The 27802-nt window shown below is 38.9% G+C and overlaps 1 protein-coding gene and 1 long non-coding RNA gene across 2 annotated transcripts; one reads left to right on the top strand and one right to left on the bottom strand.

Moving 5' to 3' along the window:
* Nucleotides 1–1643: 1643 nt before the first annotated feature.
* On the bottom strand, nt 1644–11442 carry MSRB1 (methionine sulfoxide reductase B 1). Its single transcript, XM_088980336.1, has 5 exons — nt 9594–11442; nt 3392–3503; nt 2384–2449; nt 2063–2260; nt 1644–1970 (listed from the first exon to the last, which is right to left on the bottom strand). Exons 1-5 carry the CDS (start codon nt 9769–9771, stop codon nt 1943–1945), a joined length of 582 nt encoding a protein of 193 aa, XP_088836462.1. The 5' UTR covers nt 9772–11442; the 3' UTR covers nt 1644–1942.
* Nucleotides 11443–14203: 2761 nt separating this feature from the next.
* LOC148867005 (uncharacterized) lies at nt 14204–26993 on the top strand. The gene is made up of 3 exons (XR_016110537.1): nt 14204–14471; nt 25531–25650; nt 25749–26993. It is a non-coding gene; the product is annotated as an uncharacterized LOC148867005 (long non-coding RNA).
* Nucleotides 26994–27802: the final 809 nt, after the last annotated feature.

Genomic DNA, 27802 nt, shown 5'->3' with positions numbered 1-27802 from the left:
ACCCCTAAATCTATGTGCATGAACTTCAATGTGAAGCAAATAAATTGAACCAATAATAAAGTGGCACATCATTATTGAACCTTTAATGGTATGTATACCTTATAAAACATGAATAAATGAAAAGTAAATATATCATGTGGCTTTTTTAATGTAATTGATTCAAATATTCCAAATGCATCATACTTGGAAAGTTGAAAATAAGTTAGGTAAATTTTCTTATTATATACTTGTTAAGTATCTCAAGACTTGTGGATTTCTTGTTTAGAATTACTACAAGCTCTGCCATTGTGAGATTATCTTACACTGCCTACCCCAAGCCTAGATAAAAAGTAAGGTTGCGTGGTAGCAACATTTAAAACTTTTACCGAATTCCAATAATTATGGATCTGTGCCCACATTCACGTTCCATGGTTTAACCAAATCATATGTGCTGGCAATTTGTATCCCAATTCAGTCACATAGATAAAGCATCCTAGAAAGCCCTTAGGCTTACAGTTTGAAAAAAGTACAGATACAAATATGTATATTGCAAAGCCAAAAGCCTTGTATTTGCGGCTGAACCTTTGGCTCAGTTTGGAAAGAGTACTTAATACAAATTTGTAGAGCGCAAAACCCTGTATTTTGTATTATTTTGCATGTATTTGCACTCATGTGAATACATTTGTACTCCTTCCAAACTGAGCCTTAATTGCAATTTCAATCACAATTCACAAGGAATAAAACCAAATTCAGCAATTGCCAAGTGGCTTACCAGCAACAATAAGGAATAAAATATCGATATGAATCTATGATACACCCTTATATCAAGCCTATCATATTTATATATCTATGCATCCAGATACAAAAGCATTCTAAAAACTTTAAAATTTTCTTTTAGGCCGTCTAATATCTATAAAATAAAATAAAAAAAAACAGTAAGTATCGAAAATATTGATAGGCACCGATACGGGAGATACCCACTAGACTTGAGGATATCAGGCATATCAATATTTTAATCATTGCTTATCAGAATTCGATCATTGAACATTCAAAATTTTGAACCCAAAAAGGAAAGAGAATTTCACATCAGTCGATTCACAAATTTACCTCAGAAGAAAAAAAAAAAAAACAATTGCATTTAAAATATCCTGCTTTGGGCTAGCCTTGGCATGACAAACAAGGATGAGGTCACTGTCGAAGTCATCTTCCTGGAGCCATCCTAGTAGTCGATGGGAAATGTGAGGCATGACTCAGGAGATACACGGGAAGAAGACAAAGGAGAGGTTTTTTTGTGCGAAATGTCATATACTGTTAATATCAAAATTTTGGCAGTAATTAACAAAATAAATGTAATAAGAGTCACCAGTTTTTTATAAGCTTATTGAATCTAATAGACTAATGGTAGTCATCAGCTATTACAATTTAAGATTCTAAATAGATGTGTTATTATGACCTTTGAGAAATGGTCCATTAGACATTTTACAGAATTGGTGGGTCATGGATTTACTGACCAGTATGACCAACCTTCATGGTGCTGTAGAACGCCATAATCACCAAAAAAAAAAAAGCAGCTTGGAAGCACATCCTCATTACTGTAAACAAATTCCATGAGGGTTCTGAGTTCTTGACTGGAAGATGAGAAATCCTTCAAAAAAACTCTGTGATTTGATGCTACCAACCAAGCAGTCCATTGACAGATAAAGCAAAAGTTGCTAGTTACAAATGAAAGCATCAAAATATTTATACAGGTTTAGCATAACTAAATCCAACGGGTGCATAATTGTTATCATAGACAAGGTAATAGAATAACAGCATACAGCATGTTCTTACGATTTATTTATCTACACTATCCAAATACTTCTTATCTTTTTGATACAATGATACACACCCACCAAGGGTATAACTGATGGACAATCTACACGCAAAACCAGTGATCCTTGTTCTATATACCTGGAAGCTCCTCCTATTTTGGTTTAAGTTTCAGGGATGCACTGAAGACATGGGGCAACAACAAATAAAAGTTAATTTTCAGATTTGAACCAAAGAAGAATAAAGAGTTTTGGAGGTTGAAAGAATTATTTACCTGTTGATACAATAGCGCTTTCCAGTAGGTGGCGGACCATCATCAAAGACATGACCAAGATGAGCATCACAAACAGAACAAAGAACTTCTTGGCGAGGCATGAAAATAATTGACAGATCTAACTTTGATTTCACATTATTTCCTAGAGGCTGATAGTAAGATGGCCAACCAGTCCCGCTGTCAAATTTCGTGGATGACCTAGAAAAGAGGACACAAGAGCTTTACACAATGGAATTGTGCAAGGAAAGCACCCCTATATGCTGATCCAAGTTTGCCAATTACACTTGGTACACAAGTTCTAGTATGTATGGAACTACTTACTCAAATAAAGGTGTGTCACAACAGATGCAGTGATAAGTTCCTGGGGTTTTAGAGTTCCAATACTCCCTGAAATTTAGAAAAGAAAATACAAATGAACTCAAACAAGAAATTGGTTTATGACATGCATTATGCTTCTTGTCACGGACTCCAATGTTCAGCTTCTAAAACCACAATCTCAGGGTGAGAAAATGATTATAGATTCTTTGTGGTGTTAGGAATCCATGCCAAATGAAATGATTTCATTTTTAGTTTTTTATTGCATTTGAGGCCATAACCTTTTTTAAAATGAATTTATTTTACTTCAGAACTTCAAGAAATGATTCCATTTCCTTTTTTGTTTTCTTTTTTATCAACAACAGTGAATAATCTAACGTCAAAAGTGGTAAAACCCCAGCATCCAAAAGTGTTTGCAATGAAGAGAAAATAGCAACATCACTAGGCTGACCATATAATTGAAATATAATTATGAACAAAAACTAAAACTAAAACTAAATTATTCATTCCAGGTGACTTCCATAAATGCAATATATAATCTGAAATTCTTAATCATAGTGAGAAATGGAATGCTCCCTATACTACAAACATAACAGCTCACTATTATATTAATCATAATTCATTAAAAAGGACAGCTTTGTCTTTCAACCAGTAGAAGTACCCCAATTACCAAAGTCCTGAGCTCCTGAATCTCAAATTATTACATACTTTTGTTTCTTTTCTAATTCTTAGAATTTTTTTCAATTTTCAAATATTTAAATTAATTGTTTAGATCTGACTGATATATATATGTCATAGATCCCACATCCACATATTATCATATTTGATAATATGTGTTTGCATGTTTGCAAAGAGATTTTACAGTATACAAGTATAACAGCATTATATGGAGATACACACTATGCAGCCCAAATAGGTACAATAAGGTCATTTAACTATGATTGGATATACACTATATAATGAGAATAGAATTACAACTTGATGGATCTTTCTTGCAAATTATATGAATCATACCCAGTAAATGCCCTCTCAGTTCCCTTCTGTCGAGTGATGTAAAATTGTTCCTTTGTAAGGCGCTTCTTCCATTCTTCTTCACTTATTGAAGCATAACCTATGCTACTAGCCTCTGCAAATAAATGAAAGGAACTCTTGAAAATAACACTAATAGAAAGTAAGGAACCTGACATTGAATATTACAATACGAAGCCACATCTTATATATACTACAGTAATGATTGCAGTAATAAATCCAATCAATATGTTCCTCGAAATTATATTTTTGAAAAATTGTGGAAACAGAAAGAAAATAGAAGAAAGAAGAATTTCAACATGGAAAACAAATAAATCTTCAAGATGGAGATAGGTCTATTCATCCATAATACTCTACAACTGTTGGATTGGCACCTCCCCCGACCTAGGATGTGAATTTTTTTTCTGTGCCAAATTTGCAGCTACCAACCAAAGATTCACCATACAAAAGCTCATATGCTTCCCAAAAAAATGTCGAAGAAGAAGAAATATCAATTTTGAACCAAGAAGTCTTGGAAGAAAACGCTTTTCCCTTGAACACCTAAACTTGATCTTCCTTATAACCATTAGCATTTTCAAAAATGCATGGCAGAAGCCCCAAATGCGGTTCTTCTTGGGGCAAATTCAAGCATAATATTGATTTGCTCCTAGTAGTAATATATCATAACAAATTTTCGACGTACATAATTAGAGATAATGTTAGTTAGATGGAGACTTAGAATTTGGAGATATCAGGCTTTGGAAGCCATATTGAAATCCCAATTATACAAGTAATCTTCAAATATACAAAATATATTACCTACAAAAAGAGGCTTAAATTTTGTAGGAGATGACCTTGGTGTTACTTTGTAGTGTTTGGTAGCTAACTCCTTATTCCTTGACTTCTTTTTTGCCCCATTCTCTAATGCTTTCCTTCTTGAGTCCCAAACATATTTCACTGTCAAGTCTCCTCAGTTAAACACTTTTTTTTCTTTTTTTTAGAGCCTAAGTTAAACCTGAAGACCAGCATATTCCCTAGTATCTACAGTAGCCGCTACCCGCTATATTAATGAAAATTCATCAACTCTACAAGCTTGTTTTACACTGAGAAAACTACAGGTGCAACCTGGGAGGATTCAGGTTGGGCCTTTGTCAAAATTTGAATGGGCCCAGCCTGAATGCCCGAGTCCAAAGCAGTGTAAAATTCTAACTCGGGCCAACCCCAAGTTACAGCCCTAGAGAAAACATATTCTTCTCATTATAGTTGCATTGATAAAGGATGGGAGAGGAGAAATGTAATCAGAATTATCCAATCTTCTTGTTGGCTGATTGTACTTGGTTATTCTATTGTCCCAATGGAAACATACCCCATAAAGGCATGCCTGATGTTCTTTGATTGTTTACAACATTCTCTCATATTGTCCCTGACAAAGTCACACCGCAGCACTATTTACGTTGAACGTTACCATATTAACAATGGAGGGTGGGCCTTGGTGCAACAGTTGGGTTGCTCCATTGCAACCTGGGTGACCAGGGTTCAAATCTTGGAAACAGCCTCCCTGTATATGCAGGGGTAAGGCTGTGTACATCTGTCCCTCCCCAGACCCCACATTCGCAGGGGAGACTTGTGCACTAGGCTGCTCTTTTTTATTACCATATTGACCACAGGCAGTGTAATATTTCCTAAATGATAACAGTGTAAGGAATCACAAGAAAAGATTTTCAGTGGAGGGTTACCAACTCCTCCTCATGGCAACTTCTTGTGATAAAGAAATGGTATTTTCAGTTTAATTCTTCCTATTTCTTTGTAGGGATTCTTCTTCATTTATTTCTCAAATTAAAGATTTCCCTTCTCATGTCATGAATTCTCCATGTATGAAGGTAGTACTTCTTTTGCCAATCCACGGTGTGATGAAGTCAAATCTTTTGACATCATAGACTAGAAGTGACAAGTTGGGTTATCCAGGCAAAAGTCTAGACTATAGGCTTTCAACTCATACAAGTAGTCAAACCACTTTGGCTTCTTTGTCACTTTGGGCTTGTTTTATGACCCATCTCTTGCAATCATAACTCAGAAAGTATGGCTTCAATCAAGGTCCACTAGAAATAACTAAATAGTGAAATTGTATGCTTACCCAACATTAGAACCAGTCCAAGGACCAGCCAAATCAATTCAGAGCTTAAATTAGGATGAGCTATCCAAGCACACACTGGGCACTAAATGGTCAACAGACAATGCAAAACCAAGTCCACCCAAAGGTTCAGAAACCATACACTCAATGATTTTAAGACAATTCAATTGGATCAGGTTGAATCATATCAGATGTGGCTTGGGTTAAGCCAGGTTGTCTGAAGCCATATTATAGCACAGCACAATTTGTTACACATTAGAAGTAGTAAGAAATGATTTAAGCACTAATAATCTAACAGTGGATATGGCTTTAAATAAAACGGATTGGCAAAACAAGATTTATGTAGCCAACCCCATATAGTTGGGAAGACATGGATGACGATGATGATAATGACAATTTTGAAGGAGCTAGAATAGCTCAGGGTAGACCAAAAAGGGCATGGATAGAAGTAGTAAGAAATGATTTAAGCACTAATAATCTAATATTGGATATGGCTTTAAATAAAACGGATTGGTGAAACAAGATTCATGTAGCCAACCCCATATAGTTGGGATAAGACATGGGCGATGATGATGATAATGACAATTTTGGGTTCAGTCACTACTCCTAAACCAAAAGGCAACCCATCTGAGATGGTTATTCAACCAGACAAGTGTGAGTGGAGCCCATTCAAGTTGCACCCCTCCCACCAACTGGTTCTAGCTTGGGTCCAATATGGAAGGTCATGGTAACAAGATCCGGCCAACCAAACTTCATTGTCAGAGCTGGGCTAGGCTGAAAATTCCAGGCTGATCTAAAACTGAATTTCACTAGGCTGGGAAAGTATCGGTCCAAACCATCCATGGTGAATTGGTAATATATAAAGGGTCAAGTCTACTAGTTTTATTGTTTACAGAATAAGCCAAATGAACCAGGAAACTTCCATTTAAAAGCATCAGGCTAAAAATGAGTCCCTTTGCTCCTCTCACCACCCTTCCTTTTCTGGAATAAGTTTCAGCCCAGAATACATTTCTGCATCTTTAATACAAGTCTTTCTTCCCACTTTTTTCCATCTAAAGTGACCAGAAAGCTTGTGCAAGTTGTGAAGTCAGCCTCTTACTCTTGATTTTTGTGTGGCACCACCAACACTTCCCTGAAGTATCATTCCTCTATCAAGAGGGACACTAGGCTATATGAAAATGAGGCCAAACCAAGTTTCTAAGAAAATGGATGAAATTCCAAAGAGTTGAGCTAATACCTATAAAAACCAGAGTTACCCATATATACGTAGAGGTACATGTCCTTTCAGATGTGTCGAGCACCTCTTCCATGAAAACAGCAGTGAATTGGGCAGGCTTCGAATAGGAAGTCCTAGACTCAACTCCAACCCCCCCCCCGGCAATCTTTAAGGGTAACAATATCTTCTCTTGTAATACATTACTTTCAAAACAATTCCGACCAACCTTAGGCAGGGTGATCCCACATGCATATGCCTCCACAATTTAGCTCCATAAACTAGAGGATAAATGCATAGAGATTAGTATGCATCACCTGGGCTAGTATATGCAATGAGCTCCTTGGAAACTCTCACAGTCTGGAAGAAAAATTAAAAAAGGGGCTTAGAGAAGCTAGAATCTATATATCCCTCAGTTTGGTAGCAACAGCATCACCTTGGAACTAGCATCCAAACCATCGAAACAATGACCATTCAACTAGACAAAAATGAGAGAAGGGATCCTATGCTGCCCAGTTAAGGCAAGGATACAGCTAGATATGGTATCAGATATAAAATTTACACTAAAAATTGAAGTACCTGACATGATACATCACCCTTGTACAGATATCTGGGCATCATAGAGAGGATCTCCTTTACAACAGTGTCAACTAGCACCCAAACGACATATGAAAGCTGCCAAAGGAATATGGGAAAGGAGTGTACCTCCATCCACCAACAGCACAAGCTCATGTATCCCCAGCATTTGGAAAACTATCAAAGGAGTCATATTCTTTTAATCATTTCTAGCCCATCCCCAGAATATATATTATATAATACTTTGTATAAGTATGGAATATATTTTAAATAATCTATACTATATAAAGAAGATACTTGCCTTGGTTTTGGTGCAGGTCATAGAAGTTAAGTTTGATTATATAGCCCATAAAATTAAGTCATTAACTTTATATCTCTACCCTTTACTTGCATGTGCATAACACATGGGTTTACACCAGTATTATTATATATGTCCTACAATATACAATAGTGTATATATTAAATAATATATTTAAAGTTGTAGGCTGGAATGCAAACTGAGCTAGGCCCAGGCTATAACCCTTATCCTATGTGCTAAGATAGGCTGGCACATTAGAGCTGCCAATAGACTCCAAAAGTCCGATACTCGATCTGACATTTATCTGATTATTCTGATTTGAATGCTAAAACTTGCATCAATTTAGTAATTAGATTGGATGTGGTTTGATCCCATTGGATCTGATAAAAATCCAAGTCCAGTTATATGTAATATAACAATGCATATAAATAGATATTGTCTATATTTCTTATATATTATAAGTTGAAAAAAGAATTGATTTTTTTTCTTTATTTTAATGACAATAGAGAAGAGTAGGATTAAACCTTAATCCAAACCATGTCCAATATTTTGGATTTTGGATTGGATTTGGATGTAACTGAATCCAGCCTGAATCCGACCAGATTACAGCTCTATGGCCCAGTGATCAACCCCTAATTTCAATTTTACATTTTTTGACTTGTCAACAGAGGCCTCATCCTAAGTGCCTGTTCAGGAGCGCTTTCATGCAGTGGCTTCCGACATTGTAAGGTGACCCCACATGGAAAGCCATGAAGCTATATTTGGTGAAAAAAACAAGAAATCCCAAAAACGCTTACAATAAGCTGAGAATTTGGCTTTCAGGTGAAGGTAGTTTAGGTAGCTTCTTCAAAGCAGCTCAGTCACACAGCTCAATTAACGCTAAAGCCCTCTACCCTCCCAACTGAGCCCTAAATAAACCCTTTATTGGATAAAGACAGGCCAACTCTCTATGTTTACCCTCTATCTATCTATTTATCTATACCTCTGTATCTATCCAGCAACTAAAGGATTTAGGGTTATTCTGGAGATGAACTCGTTAGCATATCAACTCAGCATTTGGGTCAGATTCATGAAGTAAACAAGTGTCAATTGAAAGAGTTAAAACATTCTGTTTTGATAAATGGTAGAAAAATACTGCTCCAAGATCCCATCACTATTTCATTTGTAGTAGTTGTCATAAGAATGGGGTAAAATTTTTTGGAATTTGGACAAAATTAAAGTTGTGCCTTGTCGAATAAGTGTCATAGTAAATTGGTTCAATTGCTGTTACCCACGAGGTTGTCTTTCTTGATCTTTATTGGTTTCGATAACATGTCATGCAGATAAGATAAATCAAGGTTGCGATTGGTAGAGAAAAAGAATGTTGAGGGAAAGTTGTTAAGGAATTTCATAAAATCCTTATGAACCTTCTGTTTCTCTCTTATTTCCTGTCAAACGAAACGCAACCTAAAGTTCTCTGAGGCTTTAAACATTATTTACAGGTTCAAAACATAGATATTTTGTACTTATAAAAGTTACCAATAAGTCCTACTGAAAAGAAAAACAGAAAAGAAGGCTGAATTTTCCTGGGTTACTGATCTATCCTAGACTAACCCGATTTGCGTATTCCATAGCAGCACTCAAAAAAATCCCCTGATTTTTCACGAAAGGAAATCAGATATGTATTCCTCTCGGGCTATGCCTCTAAGTCTCTGACATTAAATTCATGAAGCACAACCTTATAAATTAATAGATACATAATTTAAACAAAGGAAGAGAAAAGTACAGAGACACATAGGCATATACTTCAACCAAAAAGGGAAATAAGAGGTAAAGAAGCACAACTCATCAAGATAATTAATTGGGCTTACTGGCAAGAAGATGAAGAACTTATTCAGCAGAAGCAAAGCATGAAGGTTAAAGAAAACAAATAACCAATCAATAGGCCACCTCGAAAACAGATAAAAATACAGAGAGAGAGAGAGAGAGAGAGAGAGAGAGAGAGAGAGACCTTGAACATTATCTGGTTTCTGAGAAGAAGCATAAGAGCCCATTACGCGAACAGAATGTGACAGCCTTGGAGATTTATTCAACGCTGGAAAAATGGAGAACCGTGACCTTGAGCGAGTGTTGTGTACAGAAGAAATGCAAGTCGGAATGCTGAGACCGTGAACACTTTTCAAAGCCATTGATTGCTAGACGCCTAGACCAAACAATCGCTTCTCAATACAAAATGTGGTTATAGAAGAGAGTTAATATACTTGGATAAGCACAAAGAACAATGCTCGTTACAAGGTACACCGTCTGATTAGAACATCAAATCCTCAAAATGATCAATTGATTGATAAGCGCATAATCGGGTTGCATCTTATGGTGTAGAATCTAAATTTCTTTTTTGGATTAGACAGGTGTACATTGGCTTTTCGTTACACGTGGCAAGTGTCTTGTGCTAGTTGATTCACTTCTTTTTCTTCAAATTTAGAATTAAAAGAAAGGAAAAAAGAAAAGGAAATTGTGGCCATGAATGATCGTCGATCGATTGAGCACAAAAATGAACACGTGGTCACTCGGATTGTGCAAGAAACAGTGCTGCAGGGGAGCTTGATTCTCCAATGACCATGGTTACCGGCTTATACTGTAACCACTGATCACAAACCAGAAGCTCAAGGCCTGCTGTTAGGTGGGCCAGACTGGCAATACATGGGTGGGGTATAAGTGCCATTAGAATTAAAAAGAGAAATCTATGGTCCTCATTTAAGTGAACGATGTACTTGATACTGATTTCATCGCACCAAATATATATCTTTCCATGAAATAAATAATAAAAATATAGATATAAAAAAAGATAAAATATGAAAAATGCAAAAAATTTGTAAAAGTAAAAAACATTTAGGCGCCGTGATACCTAATGTTATATATTCATATATCAAATAAAAAGGATAAATTATAAAGATTCTTTGTACTATGGGATCCGTGATAAAAACCCCATGTATTTGTATTTTGTTTTGCAAACAGTTGAGAGAAAAACACTGTTCATCTTCCCTATCTCGTGATACATGAACAATAGCGGCCATAATCCTTTTACTCAATTCTTTTACATTTCTCTCTTTCCCAATCTCTTTTCTTCCCCTTCCCCTTTCTCTCTTCTCGTTTCTTAGTGTCACTTGAGAAGAATAATTTGACGATGTCAAAATGACCAGCTTTGATAACGGTGGTAATCCCTCTCTCTCTCTCTCTCAAAATGGGCTCCCATGTGGAACCCAGAAGGAATACTCCTCATCAATAGAAAATTATAGCCAGAGCGATTGCGTGGTCGTAGGCCTTGAATCACGTTGTTGTACTCCAACTTTGAGACTCCTCTCACGTATCCCCGGAATCTCTACTCAAGGCCTAGGGTTTTGTTCTGTGTTGATCCTGGCGTGGATCTGTTGCTAAAATCCGGTGCAAGTCACTACATTGAATTTAAGAGTATCGAGCAAGCTTCATTTACACTGGTGACGGGAGATTTTTGGCAGTGTCTGATTCTTGAGCAGCAATTTTTCAAGGATTGGCAGTGTCGGATTCTCGAGCAACAATTTTTCAAGGATCGGAGTCTTGGATTGACCGAGAAGAACCAACTGATCAATCAAAAAGCTTCAGCCCTATAACCTAAAATGCGCTTGTTTAGATTGACAACTAGAGGAAGAATTGAAATTTTGACAACGTCATATTATTCTTTCCAAATGATACGATAAAGGGAAAGGGGAAGAAGAGGGAGTGGGGGAGAGAGAGAAATGTAAACGAATTTGAGGTAGACGGGATTATCGCCGCTGCTGTTCATGTATCTGTATGAACAGTATTTTTTTCCCAATTGTGTGAATAATTATTATAAAGATAGTATGGGGATTATAAATTATTGCAATGATGGATTTTAACGGAAAGCTAACGGTTTGTATCATGATCATAGTAGAGAGGGGTCTTTGTCACAAAACAGAGTACAGGGGGTCTTTGTCACAAACCTCATAGTATAGGGGGATCTTTGTAATTTATCCAATAAAAAAAAAAAACTTAGTCGTTCCCATGTTTGATGGTAATGAAATATAAATTTTTTTATTGATGGTGGCAAAATGAAATATAAATTTCAAAAATTATCCAAGAGTGAAGTTTTTCTCATGTTTGGTGGTGGGTCAATAGTTTAACCTTTTAGGTCAAATATGATAACCCTTGATGTCATAATTAAATAATAAAAATTATAAAAAAAATAGATAAAAACACAAAAAATACAAAAATGAACAAATTTTGTAAAAATCATTTCAGCACATCTCTAATATCATGTATTCATCATATTAAATAAAAATAAGTGTGATAAATAATAAATAATTTTATACACAAAAATATAAAAAATTGTTGAAATTTTTGAAAACATACTATTGCTATCACCATCATCATCCAAATTTTCCATGTGCAAAGCACATGCACACTTACTACTGCCAAAAAGTTTAATAAGTCTAGATGAGCTATGGGCTATGGGTTATGGCCTATACAGTTTTGTTAAGTAGGGTTGTCAATGGGTTGGGTTGATCGACAAAACCAAATTGAACTGTCCTAATTGTATAGGTTTTGATAAAGGTTCTCATAAAAAACTAGAAAATTGAAAAACCAAACCAAACATATAAAATCAAATTGAAAAAACTAGTTAATTGAACCAATCAGTTCGGTAATTTTTAAAAACTAAAGGACCAGTCTAGTTTTCAATAAACCTAAAAAATGGTGGTTATATCTATATATAGATATACATATTTATAAATATATAAAAAACTAATAACCAAAGAACTGAATTGGTCAAAAACCAATAACTAGTTAATTGGTTTATTCGGTGTGCTTTTAGTTTGAAAAAAAAAATTGATAAACTAAAGGACCAATTTGGTTTCAAAATTTTGCCCACTGTTCAGTTAACCAAACCATGAACATCCCTAGTTTTCAAGGCTCTAAGTAGGGGTACAACTGATTCGAGTTAAGTTGAATTTTGATATGTTTTGGCTTAATTTGACTAAAATACTATTAAGCTCAAGTTTGAATTCAAGTTCAATTCTAACTCTATTTCTTGGTTCGACTTTGACTCGATTAAATACCCGATGAGCTCAAGTTTGGCTCAAAAACTCAAAATGAATATATTTATTATATATTTTAAAAATATATATAGTATATTCTCATATTTATATAGAATATAAAAATATTTTCATAATGTTATATAATAAAATGTACTTTTATATTCTAATGTATGTATGTATATGTTAATTGAGCCTCACGAACTTTTAAGCCAAACTTTTTATTAGTCAAGCTCAAATTTGAATAACTAATTGATATTACCTCAAGATATGAACTTGAACTAAGCCTAATTGAACTTAAGCTTAAACTATTTGATTAGAGCTGATTGCAATCCTAGCTCTAAGCCCAATTTTATGACTTCTAATTATAATTATGTCAGCTTTGAATTTTTATATCATGTCGATTATAATATGGACAACATCAGTTTTGGTGTTCTCTTCTTGCCTATAGAAGGATAAGGGCAAACCGTTGAACTCTATGTATATTGGCATATATGTATGATGATTAAATGATTACATATATGTATATTGGCATATTACAAAGTTGCCTATAATCAGCCGCATTTGGTAAATCTTTTTTAATTGCGTCTTTTGGGCTTTTCAAAGCCCATAAGCCTAATTTTTTACCTTTCTTTGTTTGGCAACAGAAGTAGGGATGGCAACTTTCCTCGTAAAACCGGGGCCCCATCCTACCCTGCCCCAAATTAGGCTGGTTTTCCCTGATCTTAAAAGGAAATGGAGAAAATACTTTTGCCCTGATCCGAGGATGGAGAAGAAAAGGGCTTTGCATATAATTCCCCGAACCTGATAGTAAATTATTAAAATATGTCTAGGTTTAACATTAATTTTTAAAATTTCATTAAAAATTTTCCAAATTTTAACATTTAGATCCAATAATTTAGTGTTTAAAATACCCCTAAATTTCCATAATCCAATGTTTAAAATACCCCTAAATTTCCATAATATAATTCCCAAAATACCCCAAATATGATATATTTCCAAAATATCCCAACACGAACTTGGACCGGCCAGGCACAACGGTCCGTGGGCCGTGTTGGACTTGGGGTTTTAGGTCCACAAGTCGACACAACCCATATATATATTTTATAATATTTATATATAGTTATATAATATTATATAAATTATAATTATATAATATATTAATAAAATAAATATATTTTTTAGTTTTGTTATACTAATTTATTTAATTATTGCATATATAAGCAATTTTATACACAAAATTCATATAAAATTAAAATTTTAAGTTTTTTTGTCATTTTTTCAAAATAAATAGCTTTGGCCCGACCTGCCCCAAGGCTTGACCCACGGGCCAGCTCAGCCTGCAACATGGCACCAGCCCGCATAGGCCTGGGCTGTGAACCGTGTAGGGCCAACCCCCAAAATTTTCACCGCGGAGGACAGCACGGCATGACCGGCACTTTGCACGGGCCGCCAACGGACTGTGTTGTAGTGGCCGGCACAGCCCACTTTACACCTCTAGACTTGGGCAAGGAAAATTCGGAAATTCCCCATTAGGAGGTGCCCGCCCCAAACCCTCCCCGTTGCCATTCCGATGACAAGAAGCCCATAAGACTAACAACCCAAAAAGTTCGTGCAAGCTCGAAAATCCCTGAAAATCGAGAAGCTCTACTTCAAGCTTATGCATATCTCTGACCTCTCTAAGCTACATCATGTGTGCCAACAAGTACACACTTGAGAAAAAAATAGGGGTTCTTCGAAGAAAGTCCCCATTCCTCAACATACATATATAGTGTGAAACCCTAGACTCCGCAACATACAAGGTATTTTCTTCCTTCTTCTTCTTCTTATACTTCACCATAACCCATCCCCTTTTCATTTATAGGGACCTAAAGGCAATTATCATTCTATTCTTAGGTACAAGCCATCTCCATGCTCCATGTTTCGATATTTATCAAAAAATGTTTTCATTTTTGTTTAATGTCTATTTTTTTTTGCATTGGATATGTTAATTGAACTTTATTGCTTGTGTTAATTGAACCTGTTAATTTTTTCGCTGCTCCCCATTAGCTTCTTATTTCTGTTATATATACTCAAATTGTTGCTTGTTCTCCTATGTGTGGTTTTGTACAATAGCTGTGTGGTTTGATTTGGGTTTCAAAAAGGGATGGATAGGCCTCTTGTCAAGGGAATGAAAAAACTGAAAGAAGTTGTTGGTAATGGGTTGTCAATGTCTGAGATGTCCTTATATATTAAATGCAGATCTTAAATTCTTAATCCCCATGCTTTGGTTTGGCTATAGAGAGAAGAGTATATTCTACCTTGAATGAATTCATATGGTATTTACTTAAATACTCCTTATTTCCACCATGGTGATTGGATGGTTGCAAAGGGTATGTTTGGCCCTTGCTCATTTCAATTCAATAGTCTTGTAGAAGCTAGATCTTTGACCAAACATAAATGTTGTTCACTTGCATTAAAAGATCACAGAAATTACTAGGCAAATTCCCTAACTAAAAGATCACAAAAATATGATTTTATCATTTCTTTTTTATTTCATTTTTTAACTCAATTCACAATAAACCTAAAGAAAAAGTCTCAGGGAGAGACTTGGTTTGTAAAGCTTTTCATAAGACTATAGTAAAAGATATAAGAAATTGGTTAAAATTATGAGACTTCAATTAAAAGCCTTGTAATTTTATCCCAATGATTGTAATGACTCTGTCAAGTTTGACTGAGAAATGGAAATGCTTGACCTAACCTTGCATTTTTCTCCTTTTCCTACATGTATATTTTGTTTTGTCTAGGACAAAAAACAATATTATTTTGAAATAACTTGGTCGTGGTGATTACTTGGTGATGAGTTGGTGAAATGTACCTTTAGAATGAGGGAAAATATTGAAATTTAAGTTCATGAAGATGAATAAGCATGATTAGAAATACAACTCTAGCATTGCTGTTAATCCTTAAACAATTTCAATTCCTAAGCAGGTATTTGGATATGTTTATTCAATGTTTTCAGTAATTATTAAGTTAAATGGGAATGCCCTCCACAATTAAGGCTGAATTAGAATGGATTGTAATAGGGGTTGTATAGGTAATCCATTGGGTACTTTTGGTCATGTGGGCTATAGTTTGCTCTTAAGCTACTTCTTTCTTAGTATCCAGAGGAAGGGTTGTGATTTGTGAAGACTCTAGGGAGTTTGGAGCCTTAAGCTTCATGCATTGAAAGATGTTGGTAATAGAGGTTCTTGGTTATAGAGTTAAGGCTAAAAAGTAGGGAAAGGAAGGGAAAGGTACGAAAACCTTTACAAATTTTGTATAGGTTTATTTGTTATACATATTAGAAGACTTCATTGTGGCCATTATAAACGAAGATAGCAAGATGGAGACCGCTAATAATGTAATTAGATTAGATGTTTGGGCCCTAGATAATGGTTTTATATCAATAATAGTGAAGTTGTTGAGTCCAATTTAATACGTTTGTGTATGCTCCACCCGGTAAGACTGATCAATTGGTTGTTTGGGATTGGATCAAGCTAGCAGATCACTGAGACCACAAATGGGCCTTGGTGCTTGATTGGAGACTTTAGCACCTTCAAGATCAGTGCAAATAAAAAGGGAGGAAGAACTGTTCTTCCTAGTCAAACTCGGAACTTTAATGATCTCATTAATGCTTGTAATCTTATTGATATGGACATATGGGGTTCTCAATTTCATTGGAAAAATATTGAAAAGCTTGATTGGGTCCTCACTAACACTCAATTGGAGGTGCAATTTTCATTCTAACCAGTTTGGTAACATTAAGATTAGAAAAAAATGATATTTTGAAGATGTTGGAGGATACTCAGTCCAAGATTTCCGAGGATCCAAATAACCCTACACTTGTTTAACTACTAGACCAGTTCACGGGCTGGGCTCGGGCTTGGCTTTTGCCAAATTTTGAATGGGGCCCGACCCAAAGCCTGGCCCGTGAACAGGTTTATTAACTATGAGATTGTTCTCCAACGGCTGTTGGACAATATTCTCGCTAAAGAAGAGGTCCATTGGGCTCAAAAGTTGAGAATAGACTGGTTTAGACTTGGACGTAAGAACAATAATTTCTTTCATACCATGGCTACTATTTGAAAAAATAAAAACAAAATTTGGAGATTGTGAGATGATGAGGGTGATTGGATCTTGGAGATGAAGGAGATTAAGTTCATCTAAATAAAAAATTCGAAGAAAGCTTCAAATCTGAAGGAGCTTGCGGGGTTGAAAGTTTCATTAGTGATATTCATCACTGTGTGACGAAGGAGATAAATCTCAAAATTATTAGAGATGTCATGTTATGGGCTCGGGCATAGGATCTCGTCACGGGTCGGTCCACGGGGAGAACCTCTAGTTTCCCCTTGCCCCTCCCTTTGCATGTAGACCCTATCGTGGCGACCTAAGGGGTGATTTGTCCAAGAGATCACCCTAACTCTCCTCAACTCTTCTCTTGACTGAAATTCTTGGATGTCTTACTCTCTAGTCGCAGCTCCTTAAATAGGAGATTACAAGAGGTGAGGGTCCTCCTTGTAGGAAGACTCCTTGTTGAATTCGACTGCTTACAGATAAGACTCCTAACTTGGGAAGGATAAGGCCTCCCTAAGATAAAACAAACTCCTACTACTCTTCTAATAAATAAAGTAAGAACAGATAAGAACAGATAAGAGAAACTGCTAAAAATAAGCTGTTGCTGGCTAAGGATAAGATAAGCTAATAAGATAAGTTGCTGCCCACGTGGCCCCTGCATCACTGCTACTGCCGGTGGCGGTAAGTCTTCCCCACGAACGCATCCACAACATTACACCCCTCCTGGGCAACGAGCTTGTCCTCAAGCTCGAGATCTGGATATGCGTCTTGAAGATCAGTCCAGGGGATCCAGGTGGCCTTGACGGATGGTAGGTTGTCCCATTCCACCAGGACTTTGAGGATACCTCGATTGACTCGGGATCGAACAAGAGCTCGAGGCTGGAGAATGAGTCTACCGTCCTTCAGGGGTGGTAGGGGAGGTACTTTATCAGGAGGTACCTGTAAATGGCTTGAGCAAGGATACGTGGAAAGTATCATGGAGCTTGCTTTGTTCTGGCAGTTCGAGCCGATATGCAACTTTCCTGACCCGCCATAAAATCTTGAAGGGCCCATAAAATTTGGGATCCGATTTAGGGGGAGCCCTACATCTGAGGGAGTGTTGCCGATAGGGCTGGAGCTTCAACCACACGAACTGTCCTAGTTCGAGAGTTAATTCCCGATGGCGCTGGTCATAGGCATTCTTCATGCCTGCCTCCGTTTGTTGTAAGAGGAGAGAGACTTCGGCCAGGAGGGCATCGCGGTCTTGTAGGCTACGACCATTTTCATCCAATCGCATCGAATCAGGTTCGTAGGACAATAGGCGGGGCGTGTCCCGACCATAGACGACCCGGAATGGTGTCATGCCAAGAGAAGAATGATAGGCCGTGTTGTAATAGTATTCGGCCCAAGGAAGCCAATCAACCCACCACCGTGGTTGGTCACCCACAAAACAACGGAGATACATCTCTATTGTACGGTTTACCACCTCTGTTTGCCCGTCTGTCTGAGGGTGGTAGGCGGAGGAAAAAGCTAGGGTTGTACCTTGCAACTGAAACAGCTCCTTCCAAAAGGTGCTAGTAAAAACCGGGTCCGTGTCACTGACGATGGATTCTGGTAGCCCATGCAAACGGAAAATATGTGTAAAGAAGACGTGGGCAACTGAAACTGCGCTATACAGGTGGGACAAGGGAATGAAGTGAGCATACTTGAAAAAGCGATCCACCACCACGAACAAGACCGATTTCCCGCTGACCTTGGGTAGGCCCTCAATGAAGTCCATAGAGATATCAGCCCATATTTGTGTTGGGAGTGAAAGAGGCTAGAGAAGGCCTACCAGGTGCAGGTTTTCCCATTTTTGTTGTTGGCACGTGGAGCAATTCTGGATGAAGTCCCGAACCAAAGTCCTCATGCCAGGCCAATGGAAATCGGCTTGGACGCGATGCAATGTCATTTGAATGCCCTCATGTGTGGAGTTATGTATGCTAGAGATGATGGAGGGAATTAAGGAACAGTCGGCTGGGAGGTATATCCGTCCTTTGTATAGCACCAGCCCGTCGTGAATGAACCAATTCGTGTTGGACGTTCCAGACTGTATTTTCTGAACAAGTCCTTCCATTCCGGTGATTGGGGCAGCGTGCTTCTAATGCCTTCTAACAGGGTGACGCGGGGCCGTGAAATCGCACAAAGGAGCATAGCATCTTCGTCACGTCTGGACAGGGCACCTGTAGCCCGATTTAAGGACCCCGCCTTGTAGTCCACCCGGAAATCAAACCTGAGCAGTTTGCTCGCCCAATGTTGTTGAGGCGGAGTGGTCAGCCACTGCTCCAGTAGATACTTGAGGCTGTAGTGATCAGTCTTGACGACGAAGGATCTTTCCCACAAGTATGGTCTCCAGTGTTGCATGGCCTTAGCTAGTCCAATCAACTCGTGCTCGTAGGCCGGTAGCTTTGGATGCCGGTCAGCCAGTTTGCAGCTAAAGAAGGCTATTGGATGTCCTTGCTGTTGTAGTACTACTCCAATACCTACACCGGATGCATCGCATTCGACCGTAAATTCCAGGTCAAAATTTGGTAACTGTAGTACGGGGTGTGGAGGAGAGGGCATCCCTTAAGTTCGCAAAGGCGGCGCCAGCTGCTTCATTCCACTAGAATGCGTTCTTCTTTAGCATACTAGTTAATGGGGCAGCCAATAACCCATAATTCTGCACAAACTTGTGATAATACCTGGTCTAGGAACCCGTAGAGAGCCTTGGTGGATTGAGGTTTGGGCCAATCTTGAATTGCTTGGATTTTGGAGCCATTATGACACCTTGCCCATTGATTATGTGTCCTAGATAAAGAACCTGGCGCTCCTCGAAAGAACATTTGGGCCGCTTCAGGAAGAGCTTGTGTTGGCGCAGTAGTTCCAAAACAGTCTGTAGGTGATGTACGCGTTCAACCCATGATTTACTGTAGACTAGGATGTCGTCAAAGAACACTAAGACGAATCTGCAAAGGTGGGGCCGAAATACCTCGTTCATCAGTGATTGAAATTTGGATGGAGCGTTGGTGAGACCGAACGGCATAACTAGAAATTCAAAGTGACCATGATGCGTTCGGAAAGCTGTTTTCTCCACATCCTCGAGGGCCATCCAGACCTGAAAATATCCTGATTTGAGATCTAGTTTCGAGAAGTACTGAGATCCGTGGAGCTCATCCAGCAACTCGTCTACCACGGTAATCGGGAATTTGTCTTTGACGGTTCTGTTGTTGAGTTCTCTGTAATCCACACAAAACCTCCAGGTACTATCTTGCTTCGGTACCAATAAGACCGGCGAAGAGAAAGGGGAGCGGCTAGGGCAGATGATCCCTTGTTTCATCATGTCCGCACACTGCTTCTCTATCTCGTCCTTCTATAGATGTGGGTAGCGATATGGCCGGACGACGACCGGTTCTGAACCTATTATCAGTGGAATCCGATGGTCACACGATCGGGCAAGTGGAAGTCCCTTGGGTTCTTGAAATATATCTGAGAAGTCGGTGAGTCTTTCCATATCTGCTGTGTGCATAGTTCCGCCTTGGAGTGTATGAACATGCGGTTTCTTTGCCTTTACTCTGGTTCCCTGCCAAGTAACTTGTTTTCCATTCAGGTGGAATGACATCGTTAGGGCGCTGAAATCCCATAGGATAGGGCCTAGAGTAATCAACCACTTAACTCCAAGTACTATATCAAACTCGTCCAAGGGTAGCACAAATAAATCAGCAGAGAAGGGTTTGGATTTGACCAGTATTTGGATAATCTTACAGATTCCAGGGCTGTGAACCCTCTCTCCATTTGCGACGGCTACCTGTAGTTGCGGTCTGCTTTCCACTGGTAGTTTTAGTTGAAGGGCAGCTTGCTCACTTACAAAGTTGTGCGTGCTTCCCGAGTCTACAAGGATACGTACTGGTTTCCCTGCCACTTGTGACCGTAGCTGCATAGTTTGGGAGGTCTTTATCCTGGTGATGGCGTGGAGGGAGATCTCGGGTTTTAGTGCTGCGGGTTCTTCCTCGTCTTCCTCCAGTTCGTCTACCAGGAGGCAGAATAGCCTCTTGCATCTGTGGCCCACTTAATACAGCTCATCGCACTGAAGCATTGCCTTCTTGCCCGGCATTCTGCCATCTCAGCTCTGGATAAGCGTTTGATGGGAGGTGCCGTCATGCTGCTTCCTGTGCTAGGTGCCGGTCTGGGAATGATACCTGTGTGAAGTTTTTGTTCCCTGCTGGATGCCGAAGAAGGGGCCACCTCGGTTGACTTCGGGGGTGTCCATGATGTCGCTGACCGACCCATGCTGAAGGATCCTTGGCTGATCTGTAGCTTACATTCGAAGGCACGAGCTAGGTTCATGGCGGTGACCAAATTGGGAGGATGCTGCATCTCCACATCTACCCTCAAGGGTTCAGCTAATCCAGCAGTGAACATATCCACCTACTGATCTGGGCGTACCAAGACGGCTTTGGCGAGAAGGGTATGAAATTGGCGCTGGTATTCAGCCACGGTGTCTGTTTGCTTGAAGTTGATTAACTCACCTAGTGGGTTGCTCGTCAATGGGGGCCCGAACCTGAGGAGGCAGTAGGACTTGAATTGGTCCCAACTGAGCTCTGGTTCCTCCTGCTCCACTCGGTAGAACTAGAGTTGTTCTTCCTCCGTTAGATGGAACGCGGCCAGACTGACCTTATCTCTTTCCTTTGTATGCTGATTTCGAAAGAATTTTTCACAACGATATAGCCATCCCAGTGGGTCTCTGCTGCCGTTGTACGAAGGGAATTTCAGCCTGCTATACTTGGGAATGACTGCTGCTGCTGGGGTGACGATCTGTCGTTCGCCAGCTGATTATGCCAAATCTGGTCGGCGGCTGGTGGTGGTTGCCATCCCTTCGGGACTCCTCTCCCTGTTGGAGAAATATGACTCTAGCAAGCGACGAAGCTCCTAGACATCATCCTTGACTTCTTGTACTTCTACGTGGTTCTCCACGAGCTGGTGCTCCAATTCGTGGACCCTGGATGACAGCTACTCCCTATCGCCCATGACGTTCAGCTCTGATACCAAAATGTTATGGGCCCGGGCATAGGATCTCATCACGGGTCGGTCCACGGGGAGAACCTCTAGCTTCCCCTTGCCCCTCCCTTTGCATTCAGACCCTATTGTGGTGACCTAAGGGGTGATTTGTCCAAGAGATCACCCTAACCCTCCTCAATTCTTCTCTTGACTGAAATTCTTGGATGCCTTACTCTCTAGTCGCAACTCCTTAAATAGGAGATTACAAGAGGTGAGGTCCTCCTTGTAGGAAAACTCCTTGTTGAATTCGACTGCTTACAGATAAGACTCCTAACTTGGGAAGGATAAGGCTTCCCTAAGATAAAACAAACTCCTACTACTATTCTAATAAATAAAGTAATAAGAGAAACTGCTAAAGATAAGCTGCTGCTGGCTAAGGATAAGATAAGCTGATAAGATAAGCTGCTGCCCACATGGGCCCCGCATCACTTCTGCTGCCGGCGGCAGTAAGTCTTCCCCACGAACGCATCCACAACATGTCACTAATGAAGAAATTTATAAAACCCTTCTTTCAATTAATGACATGAAGGCCCCTGGGTTGGGCTGGATGGTTGGAGACTCAATTTGTGATGTTATTAAAGCTTTCTTCCATTCAGAGAAGATGAATAGAGTTCTAAATAGAACTTTCATCACCTTGATTCCCAAAACTGAGAATCCTAAAACTGTGAATTGCTTTCGTCCAATCAGCTTGTGTAGTGTGATCTATAAGACTATTTCTAAAATTTTAATCAATAGAATCAAGCCATATTTTGATGAAATCATTTCCTCCTACCAGAGTGCTTTTGTCCCAAATAGACAAATCACGAACAATATTCTTATGCTCGTGAGATGATGCACTCTGGAAAAATAAAAAGGATAAAGTGGGGATTATGGCTTGTAAAATTGATATGGAGAAAGCCTATGATCGTCCGGAATGGAATTTCATTGAAATGGTTTTGTTTAAGTTTGGTTTTCACAGACAATGGATGAATTGGGTTATGGAGTGCATTAGATTTGTTTCTTTCCAACTGCTCACCAATGGATCTCCTTCTAAAGTTATTAATGCTTCTAGAGGTATTAGGTAAGGGGATCCGTTATCTCCATATGCATTCGTTCTTTGTGTTGAAGCCCTTGCACGAAAGCTAGATAAGAAAGTCAATGATGGAGATAAACTTATTGGGTGTAAAATTTTGAAAAACAACCCTTCAATCCCCATCCTCCAGTTGGCTGATGATTGCATTAATTTTTAGCGAACCTCGATTAATTATTGCTTTAAAATTAATGAAATTATGTATAAGTTTGATCTGGCTTTGGGTGAAGCTCCAAATTTTACTAAATCAGCCATTAGCTTTTCAAAAAATATCTCCCTCAAATTTCAAAAAATTATGGCCAGAATTCTGAAGATTCCACTAGAATCCAAAAGCAAGATTTATCTAGAAGCTCCAATCATCAATGGTAGGGTTTCTAAAGATCTATTTAAAACCCTTATAGATAGAGTTTCTAATAAACTTATAAGGTGGAAGAAAAATTCCCTTTCTTTAATGGGGAAGCTTACTCTGGTGAACTCGGCTTCAAGCATGATCCCCCATCCTTCAAAATTCCAAACAATGTTATTGAAAACATTGAGAAAAGTTAGAGAAATTTTATTTGGTTCAGTTCCAATGGGAGAAAACTTGTTCACCTCTTAAATTAGAAGAGAGTCTGTACCCCAAAAGCATGGGGTGGATTGGGGTTAAAAATTCTCAAATGGATTAATAAAGCTTTTTTTGCTAAATTGGGTTAGAAAAATTTGACAGATAAAAAAAAATGTGGATTAGAGAGGTTGCAACTAAATACTTAAGAAAGAATTTATAGAAGGTCTCTCCAAACAAGAATAGATCGTGGGCTTCGAGAGGCATTTTACAAGCCCAAGACCTCATCAAGAGAGGTTGGGGTGGAATATTGGCAATGGTGAAACCATTAACTTCTTGTATGATTCTTGAACTGGGAATTCCCTTCTCGTTAATGAAGTTAGTGAAGGTAACCTTGATAATATAGAGAACAAGTAGAACTGTTTTGCTTCCTAATAAGGAGGAAGAGAATAAGATTGTGTGGAAATTTTCTCCTGATGAATATTTTTCAATCAAATCTGTGTATAAAGAGGAAAATCGGTTCAATGGAGGCACTAGCACCAGGAATAAATTGCTGAACAAAATTTGGAGGTTGTGCATCCCCCTAAAATTGAGGTTTTTCTTTATATGGTCCTTAATGATAAATTGCCTAGAAACAGATTTGGATGAGTGTTAACCAGGACCTCCCCATCCCTAGTAGTGAGGATTCTTTGGTTTTTGTGTGGTGGAACAGGGTCCCGGAGGTTAGATTTCAAGATCTTGATCCTTTGGGTAAGGAAAAATTGTTACTCCTATGGAATATATGGAAGAATATAAATAATCTTTAGTTCAAAGATAAATCTACTCCTCCTCCAATTTTGTTGGACTAAGCCCTCCAATATTATGAAGAGATTTAAGTCCAGCCAGCTTAATGTTGAATCGGTTCAATCCTATAAAGGGTGGAAATCTATTGTGGAATGCCCCAAAGAGAGGGACCATTAAAATCAACTTCGATGCCTCTTGTATCTCAGAAGGTTGGTGCTCCATCGCATGCATTGTTAGAGATCACTGTGGGATTGTTCGTGACCCGAAGGCATATCACATCGGTTTTGCCTCATCAATGTTGCGGAAGCTTGGGCAGCCTAGGAAGAACTGAACATCGCCATCAATTTCAAGGATTCCCCCTTTATCATTAAAGGAGGCTCGAAGCTCGTTATCGAATGCTTTAAGAATTGTGGATCTGCCATGGAGATTAAGAAACATCATTGCTGAGTGTGTGTGTGTGCTTAAGTTCCCAATTCGACTATGGTGTCTCCTTTTTTTTCATAAGGATATGGTGGGTGGGCCTGCGAAGCTAAATAAAAATATTAATGATTTTTGTTAAGTGAGAAATGTAATACTTAAACTCACTATTTGCTAATAAAAATATTAATGATTTTATGCACAGTGAGTCTACTCTTAATTGGGTTATAGTGGGTGGATCTTCAATTGATCCAATTGTAGGTGGATTAAACATGTGGCTTAACTAAATCAAGTTTGCGGTTTAAACTAAAATGTTGTTTAGCAGATTTTAATTCTAATCTCTTAAAAGTAAAAAAAAAAAAAAAAACATGGAAACAATTTTACAATCTACATTGTCAAAACCAATTTTTTAATTTTATGAAATTCTGAATGTAATGAAGATATTTGATATTCTTAAATCATAGCCTGAACAACAATTATATTAAGCTAGGTAGTGCTTTAATGTGTATAAAGGACCTTCGACCAGATTCTGGCACAGGTATTACAATTTGTGCATCCTCATATATCTACTTGAAATCTTTATCAGGGATCCAATAATAACTTAGAATCCTTAACTTGTTCTACTAGAGCATCTACACTTCATCTACTTCATGGTCTTCTATTTTTAGGACCTACATTGCTTTGCAATTATATCCTTGAATAAAAATGAAAAAGCGTGCATGCCCATTTGCTTCAATGTGCCTTTGTATTTGATGCAATTAACTTGACAACCTTGATTGATATGTACACCAAGTGTGGAATCATAGAGTCTAAAGGTAGATTATTCAACAATAGATCTTCGTTTATGGCATACATGATAATTAACATAATGCTACTAGAATCTATAACAAAATTGATGTAGGCGCTCTAGGTAGGCCAGTAGCACGCCGACATGCGGTGCGTTGTGCAAGACCAATGGCGCGGCCACATGCAGCGACCTCGGATGGAGGTCTCAAGTATAAATAGGCACTACCCTCTCAAGGCAATTATCTGAAACTTGGGCTGGAAACCCGTTGCTCCAAGCTCTATAGCCCCACCTCAGGCTAGCGCCCGGGGCATCTGACGTTTCCTTCTTCGCAGGTCCTCGGCCTCGTCCCTCCTCGGACACCACTGGCCCTCAGCCTTGACACACCTCAGACTCCACTGGTCCTCGGCCTTAGCATTCCTCGGACCCCACTGGTCCTCAGCCTCGGCCTCAGCACCCCTCAGACTCTTCCATCTACCAGCTCATCCGGGAAGCGAAGCTATAGAGTTGTTCTCAGCCCATTCTGAGCATCAACAGTTGGCGTTGTCTGTGGGAATGCTTTCTAAGACTTCCCCCAATCCGTAGCTAAGCTTCCAACGAAATGGCTAGAAACACCAAAAGTACCAGAAATGCCAAACGACCTTGGCGGCCTCGGCGGTCACACCTTGGCCGGCCCCTTGGCTACCATACCTCGGCAGTCACACCTCGGCCGGCCCCTCGGCTGCCACATCTTGGTGGCCACACTTCAACAACCACCTATCAGCTACCTGCCTCTTGGCGGAGGCACGCCCCTCCTCGCTAGAGATTTCACCTCCTCGGCTTGGGATATCTTCACTACGAATGGCGGCCACGCCTTGGCGATCCCCTCTACCACACCACGACGACCCCTTGGCTGCCCCCTCAACGGCCACACCTTAGCCTCAACAGCCCTCAAGCTTTAAAGGTGCTCAACCTCAACAGCCCTCAGGTTTCACAGGTCCTCGGCCTTAGCAATCCTTGGCCTTAGCAGTCCTCGGACTCCACAGGTCCTCGGCCTCGATAGCCCTCAGGCTTCACAGGTCCTCAGCCTCAACAGTCCTCAGCCTCGACCCTCTTCGGACACCACTGGCCCTCGGCCTCGACACTCCTCAGACCCCACTGGTCCTCGGCCTCAGCACTCCTCGAACCCCATTGGTCCTTGGCCTCGGCCCTCCTCGTACTCAACAATCCTTGGCTTCGGCACCCCTTGGACTCTTCCATCTGCCAACTCGTCCGGAAAGCGAAGCTACAAAGTTGTCCTCAACCCATTCTCAGCATCAACAAAAATGAATGAAGGTCTTCTGCCAAACCGTACTACTATCATATTTCTTCTATTTGCTAGTAGCCACTCAAGGTCTCCATTTAGGCTTGTTTCTTTTATGTTATTGGATAAATTCATGACACTTGTGTATAATATATATACTACTCTACTATGCTACATGTACTACTCTATTGACCAATGTTAAAAACAATTTGTTTGTAGGAAAAAATTATCCTATCGGGAGGGCCGATGATTCCATGATTGATAAATAACCACCTGATAGGTGGTTGATTACTTACAACTTACAAGTTTATTTGTGTCAAATCTTTCTGATATTATAGTTGAACCTTTTATTTGAAATGCTCAAATGAGTTCATTGTTTTCTATGATTTAAATTTTTTATTCCATTTCATTATCAATACAAATAATTCTTACTTATGTCACTTATTTTTATCTAATATATAACCGTTGTATACAATTCCATCTCCGCATATTTTTATGCCACTTATTTTTGTCTATATTTTTTCTAGAATTTTATGATTTAATTTCCACCATGTTACCACCTAGATGTAGGGGTGAGCATTCACTACAAGAAAATCGGTCTAAGTGAGTGGTCACATGACCGCCAGCTTAGGCCATAATACCGCCACCTTAGATCTAAGGCGGCAGTCTTTAGTCCGCCCCCTAAACCACTGTCGGCCTAGGTCAAGACTGCCGGTTTAGACAGAAAAGACTGCTACCCTTGAAGGTCGGTTTGAAACAGTTCAATTAACTCTAAAGCAGCGGTTTGTTAGAACTGATTTTTTCTAATTCTCATTCTTTCTAATTTATACCCAAGATGAAATTCTAAGATGGAAAAATGAATAAAAATAGGAATAATGAGAAAATAATGTTACAAACCAAATACTTTTTTCCTAAAAAATGATTTTTTTACAGCAAGAACGAGAGTCATTCTCATTCATTTTTTCCTTAATCAAAATAATAACATATATAGGTATGCATACAACACTCAATGGCAAATATATATCATGGAATCATGCGGGCCTCACATCAATAACACAATATGAAAAAAGACAAAAAACTTGAGAAGCTTTTGCATTTTGTTGCACT

The sequence above is a fragment of the Nelumbo lutea genome, chromosome 3, assembly GCF_056320005.1.
Source record: "Nelumbo lutea isolate HS-2025 chromosome 3, American lotus-T2T, whole genome shotgun sequence".
In the NCBI taxonomy this organism is placed as follows: domain Eukaryota; kingdom Viridiplantae; phylum Streptophyta; class Magnoliopsida; order Proteales; family Nelumbonaceae; genus Nelumbo; species Nelumbo lutea.
Note: the sequence above shows the minus strand (reverse complement) of the source record. Positions and strands in the feature narration are given on the sequence as shown.

Bases quoted from the DNA above. Each gene is read 5' to 3' on its own strand.
- MSRB1 (XM_088980336.1), bottom strand. From the start codon at position 9,771: ATGGCTTTGAAAAGTGTTCACGGTCTCAGCATTCCGACTTGCATTTCT. The intron at 2,450-3,391 runs GTATGATTCATA...TCTAAATTTCAG, and splicing joins ACTGAGAGGGCATTTACTGG to GGAGTATTGGAACTCTAAAA. The intron at 1,971-2,062 runs GTAAATAATTCT...CCATGTCTTCAG, and splicing joins AAGCGCTATTGTATCAACAG to TGCATCCCTGAAACTTAAAC.